The sequence below is a fragment of the Mizuhopecten yessoensis genome, unplaced genomic scaffold, assembly GCF_002113885.1.
Source record: "Mizuhopecten yessoensis strain PY_sf001 unplaced genomic scaffold, ASM211388v2 scaffold4811, whole genome shotgun sequence".
Classification (NCBI taxonomy): domain Eukaryota; kingdom Metazoa; phylum Mollusca; class Bivalvia; order Pectinida; family Pectinidae; genus Mizuhopecten; species Mizuhopecten yessoensis.
Genome location: NW_018405733.1, coordinates 162059 through 172212, shown reverse-complemented (window position 1 = coordinate 172212; position 10154 = coordinate 162059). Strand labels below are relative to the sequence as shown.

Sequence of the window (10154 nt, the reverse complement as noted above, 5' to 3'; positions counted from 1 at the left end):
GTATAATATCACACAGCTATAGTATAATATTACCACAGCTATAGTGTAATATAACCACAGATATAGTATAATATTACCACAGATATAGTATAATATTTCCACAGATATAGTATAATAGTACCACAGCTATAGTATAATATTTATCACAGCTATAGTGTAATATCACACAGCTATAGTACAACATTTCCACAGCTATAGTATAATATTACCACAGCTTTAGTACAACATTACCACAGCTATAGTACAATATTACCACAGTTATAGTACAATACTACCACAACTATAGTACAATACTACCACAGTTATAGTACAACATTGCCACAGCTATAGTACAACATTACCACAGCTATAGTACAACATTGCCACAGCTATAGTTCAATACTACCACAGCTCTAGAACAATACTTCCACAACTATAGTACAAGACTGTCACAGCTATAGTACAATACTACCACAACTATAGTACAATACTACCACAACTATAGTACAATACTACCACAGTTATAGTACAATACTAGCACAGCTATAGTACAATACTACCACAGCTATAGTACAATACTAGCACAGCTATAGTACAATATAACAACAGCTATAGTACAATATTACCACAGCTATAGTACCACAGCTATATTTCATTACTACCACAGCTATAGTACAATATTACCACAGCTATAGTACAATATTACCACAGCTATAGTACGATATAACCACAGCTATAGTACAATATTACCACAGCTATAGTACCACAGCTATATTTCAATACTACCACAGCTATATTACCACAGCTATAGTACAATATTACCACAGCTATAGTACAATATTACCACATTTATAGTACCACAGCTATATTTCGATACTACCACAGCTATATTACCACAGCTATAGTACAATATTACCACAGCTATTGTGTGTTATTTGAAACAGGAGGGACATTGATAATAGTACAGATACAGCCAGTGGCTTGGACGGATTTGTCGGGACGTTTTCACCTCCGGTGACAAAATGAGCACCCTATTAGTATATATATCGTATATGGTGTATATCCCCGTATACTATCACAGCAGTAATGTGGCTAGATACACCAAATAGAAAGTCCGATCTATACAGTATACCCCTACATATATATACATGTAATATGTACTGTAGTGTTCTGATGGAAATAAAGCTGTGATTTCAAAAGAAGTTATTTTCCCCAAAAGCAGCAACGTGGCTATTTTCTAAACCCGGATTTCTTATAAGACTTTCCTAACCTCAGAAGTTAACGTTGTTGTTTAATTTTATAGCAATAGAAAATCTAATATTTGTTTATCACATAATATACTGTGTTATCCAGTGAATATACCCATGTCATATATTTTTGCGTATTAACCCAAATAATATGACCTATCAGCCCTGTGATTGGTTGTAAGTTTCAATTGTTTCAATTGTGACGTCACGCCTAGGACAAGTGCATGAGGTCACAGATTTACGCACTGGAGTCAAAATGGTGGCTTTTTACATTTCAAGGTTGCATTAAAATTGTCGTTTTACACGAAGAAGTGCCACAAATCTTGATTATGTGATAACAAGGATCTTACAATCGTTTTCATTTCATATGAAATTTATGAAACTCCTCACGAATTTTTCATTTTAGTTCGCCAGAGGCTCGCTAAATTGAAAAATTCTTAGACTCGTTTCATAAATCTCATATGAAATGAAACTCATGTAAGATCCTATATGCATTGTACATGTGTATTAACTTGAGAAACTACAAGTTGATACGAACTATATGTTTGAATTTGTTTGCTATATTCTAATGATACATGTATTCAGTTACACCAATGCCATGTAGCTAGCCGATAAGACTTATATTGTGTACGCATTATAAGCTTATACATAGATACAAGCGTATACTTGACCTATTCGTGCCAAAGACTTGATCAGTAGTCGACAGTTTTGCAACTAAATGGAATTTCTTTTACGCGTAGGAATACATAAGAGTTCAGACGCCGCCGATTCACTATCATAGACTGCTTCTGTTACTTGACCGTAATTAACTCATGTACTCAATTGCAACTAGTTCAATTATCTAAAGCGCCATATAACGGCACACGGAAGTGGCAATCTGTCCGATCTCCGACTCGGACAATAAGTATCATACATTTACATGTATTTCCTAAAGTCTGAGTAATGACTGGAAAGTGACCGAGATAACCCAAACGTACAGGATTTACATCCTACACCAATCCACTCCCGCTAACTCTCTTATTTCTTGAGCGCACACCTGGAATAGTTTCCCTATTCGTGCAGTAGAGTACATGAATTGTAGTGTTGCTTTTACTGGTGCAGTGTAAAGTTACGCGTTTACAAAAGCCAAGAAGCCACCATGTTGACGTCAATACACCCGGTCACCCTCGGGCGTATTAAATTATAATCAAACACTTTATCACAGAACAAGTCCACCATTTTTGTTCATAATAAGTTATGCTGTAGATGACTTGATCATTTATGTTCAGTCGTGTAATTAACCCGAGAACGCCCGAACCTCCAAATGGTGTCGATATCTGTATGACATTAAACTCCATCAATTTAAGTCTAATTACTGTACCAAGTAACTGCTTGATGACTATTTAGAACTATCATAAAATCTCTCGCTTATTTCTGGATCAAAGTTTGAAAATATTAGAATTAAAAGCTAAGAGCCTTGGTACCTCCTCCCGTTAAACAGCGTGGTACAAGCTAGTATTATCTCATCTCGTCATTTCTCAAATCCCATTTATTGGAATTAAAACCCAGTAAGAGACAGCGACGTCGGGCTGTGCAAGGTGGTGTAGGAGCTGATGAAAGTTACCTACTGCTATACAGTATAAGTATATACTCATTAATAACGGAAGTACAACGGCTCTACTCCATTACTGAACACACCAGACAAAATTTAATAGAATTTTTTAAAACTTCTTTTAGAAACAGATTGAGAACATTTGGTATGAAATATTGTTATTAGGAAATTGTACACTTTTAATGCCGTACTGTGAACGCTGTGCATATAATTAACACCATTCTCCTTACGCAAATACGTGAAGCTTGTTTTGTTATAACTGAGTTGTCTGAGTAAATATTGATACATTCCTACCCTACACTTAACGGTAACGAATTTCCTTTTATAATGTCTATACCTTCACGTAAACCCTTACATAATGTGTAGGAGAAAGCAACTACTGTTTTGGGTCTTCGATACAGCACACACGTTTTCAATGCATCAGTATATAGAAGGCCTAAATGATTTTTAAGTGGCTGCCAAAAAGACGTTTCTTAAAATTCAAAAACAATATTGTTCTGATGTCAGTTTTCTATACTATTGAGCCCATGGTTCTCTGTCTGTGATATGTAGCGTTACTCTCCCCACGTGTGCTAAACACCTACTATCATCGAGCGTAGATAATATTACTAAGATGCATTTTGTCTGTATGTGAACTATGATAATGTTGTCTGTATGTGAACTATCATACTTTTGTCTGCTTGTGAACTATCATAATTTTGTCTATTTGTTAACTATCATACTTTTGTCTGTTTGTTAACTATCATAATGTTGTCTGTATGTGAACTATCATACTTTTGTCTGTTTGTTAACTATCATAATTTTGTCTGTTTGTTAACTTTCATAATTTTGTCTGGTTCTTAACTATCATACTTTTGTCTGTTTGTTAACTATCATAATTTTGTCTGTTTGTTAAATATCATAATTTTGTCTGTTTGTTAACTATCATAATTTTGTCTGTTTGTTAACTATCATACTTTTGTCTGTTTGTTAACTATCATACTTTTGTCTGTTTGTTAACTATCATACTTTTGTCTGTTTCTTAACTATCATACTTTTGTCTGTTTGTAAACTATCATACTTTTGTCTGTTTGTTAACTATCATAATTTTGTCTGTTTGTTAACTATCATACTTTTGTCCCCTTGTTAACTATCATAATTTTGTCTGGTTCTGAACTATCATAATTTTGTCTGTTTGTTAACTATCATTATTTTGTCTGGTTGTGAACTATCATAATTTTGTCTGTTTGTTAACTATCATAATTTTGTCTGTTTGTTTACTATCATACTTTTGTCTGTTTGTTAACTGTCATAATTTTGTCTGTTTGTTTACTATCATAATGTTGTCTGTTTGTTAACTATCATACTTTTGTCTGTTTGTTAACTATCATAATGTTGTCTGTATGTGAACTATCATAATTTTGTCTGTTTGTTAACTATCATAATTTTGTCTGGTTGTGAACTGTCATAATTTTGTCTGGTTGTGAGCCATCATACCTTTGTCTGTTTGTTAACTATCATAATTTTGTCTGTTTGTCAACTATCATAATTTTGTCTGGTTTTAAACTATCAATATTTTTTCTGGTTGTGAACTATCATAATTTTGTCTGTTTGTGAACTTTTATAATGTTGTATATATATATATATATATATATACAACTATAACACCTCGTTTTCTATACATACACTGACCTAGCGTGGTAGGGTTGTGTTTAGTGTATATATGAGAACTAGGTTATGGGCACAGATTAAGTAGGCGACTGGCCTTTGTCCGGATTAATATCTGGACACAGTATAATTGTTTGAGAGTTGAACAGCTAACGGCATCACTAATCGCGTTTAAAATCTTAAATTGTCAAACAAAGGTATAGATTCTAAAATAGAATCTCTTCAGTCACAACAATGGAGTGTTAGGTTCGCCTGTTTGAGATAATCCACAGTTTTGGCATTTATAATGAAATATAACGGGTATGGCGGGTACACAACAGATCTGTCAAGTGGCCTTACCGGGTGCTTAAACCGTCATTGTACAGTATTACTTATATTGTTTTACAAACATCAATTAAAAGTATACTGATAAGGTAACTCAGTGGTATACTGATAAGGTAACTCAGTGGTAAACTGATAAGGTAACTCAGTGGTATACTCATAAGGTAACTCAGTGGTATACTCATAAGGTAACTCAGTGGTATACTCATAAGGTAAATCAGTGGTATACTGATAAGGTAACTCAGTGGTATACTGATAAGGTAACTCAGTGGTATACTGATAAGGTAACTCAGTGGTATACTCATGATGTAACTCAGTGGTAAACTGATAAGGTAACTCAGTGGTTAACTGATAAGTAACTCAGTGGTAAACTCATAAGGTAACTCAGTGGTATACTCATAAGGTAACTCAGTGGTATACTCATAGGGTAACTACGTGGTATACTCATAAGGTAACTCAGTGGTATACTCATAAATAAGGTAATTTAAATGTGTGAATACGTATAACTTAACTCAATGGGATATTGATAAGGAACTATATAGTATACGCATAAAGTATGTATCAAATGTATGTTTACTCAATATAAGGAAACTCAAATATATACACCATGTTGTGTATATTTAATATGGCAACTTTATAATCTAGTGCAATCCCCGTCGTACAATCAAATATTCAATATAAAACGGCTTGATTTAAAATCAAATGTTGTCGAACAGGATCAGAGATGATTTTAGTAACGATTTCCACAAAAAACAAATCATCGCATAAAGATTTTCGAGTTCAAAGACACGTAAGTTACGCAAGACAAGAAAAAGGAGTCGATGAAGTGTGTGCACTCAATGCTATAACTCTCCATACAGTTTCTGTAGTACCTCTGAGGCTAATACATAACATTCACAAGAAATATATAACGTTATATAGAGCACGCACGTATACTGAGCAATAATCCGAATTGCTAACCACATAATCCATTTGAACTTTCAGCACAAACATAATTATGCAAAACAAATAAAATTCCAAAATATTTAGGACGGGTTCTAGAGTATAAGGTTAATCCCGATTAGTCGTTTATAATGGTATCACAGCTTTCTGGTCCTTACACCTTACATCTCCCCTGTGGACAATAGCAGAACCCAGGGGCGACAATACATGTTTGCACAATCCCATGTCCAATCCCCACTACGCCTTCACCTGGCCCTCCTTCTGTCTGTCCTTCAACCAGGGCTTTATGTTACGTGAGCTGGGTATGTCCACATGTCCGTCTGTCTCCTCAATAATACGGTCGAACGTATTACCTCCCGTCCCACGCGCACTGTCGTATAAGTCACTGTCATATTCACTCTCCCAACCATTTTGAGCACCATTGTTGAGTTCTGTTTGAATGTGAGCAGAAAAGTCTTGATAGGTCCTCGGGGAGACCTGCGTATTCTTCTTTTTCTTACCTTTCAAAGAAACTCTTGTTTCACTATTTCGGATTGGCAGAAGCAGCGCCGCATGTGTTTGTGACCTCTGATGGTTCTTGACCTTGGTCTCCATGACAGGGCTGCCGATATTGTACGCGTCACGGCACGACTCGGTACGACGTAATGACCTCCGTGACGTTTGATCAATGTCACGTGCCGAATGCCATGGATTCAATTTTTCACTTTGTGAACTTGTCGGCAGAGAAAGGCTATTCGAGTTCCTGTAAATGTTAGGAAGTTTAAACTCATTATCCTCGTTTCCGGGGCTAACATTCAACGACGTTTTATCCGTATCTGTCGGTGATTCTAATTCAACGCTCTGTTGACCAGAAAATCCAATGTTGGAAGGACAACTTGGTGATTTACACAATCGCCTTCGTGACCTGTCCCGAGACTGACGACGGCGCGGGTTGGAATTCGAATTTGGAGTGGTCATGAAACTTGTGACACTGTTAGTCCGCGAGCCGTCTATTGTTGGCAACTTAAACACAGACTCGCTCGTGGAGGTGTCTCGAGGGAAGTCTATCTCCTTGTCTGGTTTAGACTCAGTAGACGACTCCGAGTCGTCCGTACTGGTCGAGTTGAGGGGACCAGACCGGAATATAGATGGTAGGGAACTCTCCTCCCGGGTAGAACTACGGGTTCGCATTTTGAAGTGATTTACCGATCGACAGTCAGCTTTGTATTTCTGGTATTCCAAACAGGTTATTTATACATCTGAAATATAAAAACAAATAAGACATACATTATAAAACAACGTTACAATATACAGTGGACTATTTTACAATAACAGAATGAGAGTAAGATCTACTTGACATTCAAAGAACCACTTATGTTATGTATGTACTTGTCAACCTCATCAGGTTAACGTTTAAGGATAAACTACATGTATCTTGTAATATGTATAACAGATAGATACGAAATATCTAGTAGTTATCAACTTTCTTGTGCTATATGTTTTATTTTTTAGTAATATATACAACATTTAAAGCTTAAGTGATTGCACTGCAAAGAAGCATGGACTCAGGTGGAATCTGTGTTTAGTAGAAATTAACATGTCAGCACAAAAACGTGTGTGTTGTGAGTAAAATGTATTTTAGGGAAAATAATTACACAACGCCTTCCTCGTCAGGCTATCCAAAATAGGTTAAGTACAGAACAAGCGAAAACAATGTAAATCTTGTTACACATGGACGCCTTTCAGCGAAACAGTAGAAACCAGAATTACTTACATTTTTAAGTCATTTGTGTTTAATTAGTATGTAGCTACACAGTGTAAAACCGTTAACGTTAAACATCCAACTACAACGAAAGTGTTTCTACTCGTTCTACTCGAAAAAACATAGCTCTGTTGATGTTGATTTTATGTAATCTGTTACAAACATTTATTGATACAAAGACTTAACGATGTTTACTTTTATTACAGCATGTTGATTCTTTAATACAACACAATATAAAGATTAGGAGGTTTACCTGTTTACATCTATATAACACGGTATAAAGATTAAGAGATGTACCTCTTTACGTCTATGTAACACGGTATAAAGATTAAGAGATGTACCTGTTTACGCCTATATAACACGGTATACAGATAAAGAGATGTTTCTGTTTACGTCCATATAACACGGTATACAGATGAAGAGATGTTTCTGTTTACGTATATATAACACGGTATAAAGATTATGAGATGATTCTGTTTACGTCTATATAAGACGGTATACAGATTAAGAGATGTTTCTGTTTACGTCTATATAACACGGTATAAAGATTAAGAGGTGTTTCTGTTTACGTCTATATAACACAGTATAAAGATTAAAAGATGTTTCTGGTTACGTCTATATAACATGGTATACAGATTATGAGATGTTTCTGTTTACGTCTATATAACACGGTATACAGATTAAAAGATGTTTCTGTTTACGTCTATATAACACGGTATAAAGATTAAGAGATGTACCTCTTTACGTCTATACAACACGGCATAAAGATAAAGAGATGTTTCTGTTTACGTCTATATAACACGGTATAAAGATTAAGAGATGTTTCTGTTTACGTCTATATAACACAGTATAAAGATTATGAGATGTTTCTGTTTACGTCTATATAACACGGTATACAGATTATGAGATGTTTCTGTTTACGTCTATATAACACGGCATAAAGATTATGAGATGTTTCTGTTTACGTCTATATAACATGGTATACAGATTAAGAGATGTTTCTGTTTACGTCTATATAACACGGCATAAAGATTATGAGATGGTTCTGTTTACGTCTATATAACATGGTATACAGATTAAGAGATGTTTCTGTTTACGTCTATATAACACAGTATACAGATTAAGAGATGTTTCTGTTTACGTCTATATAACACGTATACAGATTATGAGATGTACCTTTGTACATCTATATAACACGGTTTACAGGTTATGAGATGAATCTGTTTACGTCTATATGACATGGTATAAAGATCATGAGATAAACGCGCTCAGTTATATATATGATGGTTCAAATGAAGGAATATATTTATTGTCTCGGTAGACAGGGGAATACGTCATCATCATCATCATCATCATCATCAATGGTACACGTTAATCGAGGACGTAAATCACAGTACATTATGTATTGCTCATTACACAATTCGCAATATGCGTCGCAGAATAGTAAATGTCGTTATATTTAGAACTGACAATGAATTATATATACAATTAATGGCTTTTCGATGACATCTGAGATCAGTAATGACCAGTGGTCACTTTGTTGATGTGACGATGCGAGTGTTGCCATGTGACATATTGTTATCAATACAATGTACTGAGACTGTCAATATTAATATGAATGTTGTCATGACAACGATGATAGTTTTTCAATCATACACATTATGAAGATAGATTGTTGGTTAATTGTGTTTTCTGGTGTATTACTAGAGCGTTGACAGAGGCGGTAATGGTTTTGTTGACAAAAGTTCAGCGCTGATTTGTTAACAGACCAAGAAGTGGCGCAGATTTGTTGACAGATAACCATGGCACTAATAGTATCTATAATAACGGCGGTAGTTGACTAAAGTGTCACAGAGCTGTCACTTGAACTTAAAGTTATGTATGTTTTACATTGAACAATGTACAATATTAAAGATACCTGAATATTCTTCACTTTACACGACATTGAGACAATCGAACTTACATGTACACCAACGTCATAGACACACAGATAAACTTAAACATACTTCACATGTTACAACATAGAGACACCTACCCACACTCCACATTACATAACATACCGACACCTACCTGTACTCCACATTATATCACATACAGACAACTACCCACACTCCACATTATATAACATACAGACACCTACCCACACTCCACAGTATATCACATACAGACAAATAACCACACTCCACAGTATATCACATACAGACAACTACCCACACTCCACATTATATAACATCCCGACAACTATCCGTACTCCACATTATATAACATAGAGACACCTGCCCGTGCTCCACATTATATGACATAGAGACTCCTACCCGTACTCCACATTATATCACATACATATACCTACTCATACTCCACATTATATCACATACAGACAACTACCCACACTCCACATTATATAACATAGAGACACCTACCCGTACTCCACATTATATGACATAGAGACTCCTACCCGTACTCCACATTATATCACATACATATACCTACTCATACTCCACATTATATAACATACAGACACCTACCCACACTCCACATTATATAACATACTGTACAGACACCTACCCGCAATCCACATTATATAACATACAGACACATACCCATACTCCACATTATATAACATACAGACACCTTCCCACACTCCACATTATATAACATACAGACACCTACCCACACTCCACAGTAT

General features: G+C 35.3%; 1 protein-coding gene across 2 annotated transcripts in view; it reads right to left on the bottom strand.

Moving 5' to 3' along the window:
• Positions 1–4470: 4470 nt before the first annotated feature.
• LOC110449748 overlaps positions 4471–10154 on the bottom strand; it is a 32904-nt gene continuing 27220 nt past the window's right edge. For both annotated transcript variants that reach the window (XM_021496806.1, XM_021496805.1), the window contains exon 2: positions 4471–6965. In XM_021496806.1, coding sequence (XP_021352481.1) covers positions 5965–6897 — 933 coding nt within the window. In that variant the 5' untranslated portion in view covers positions 6898–6965 and the 3' untranslated portion in view covers positions 4471–5964. The remainder of the gene's footprint in view (positions 6966–10154) is intronic.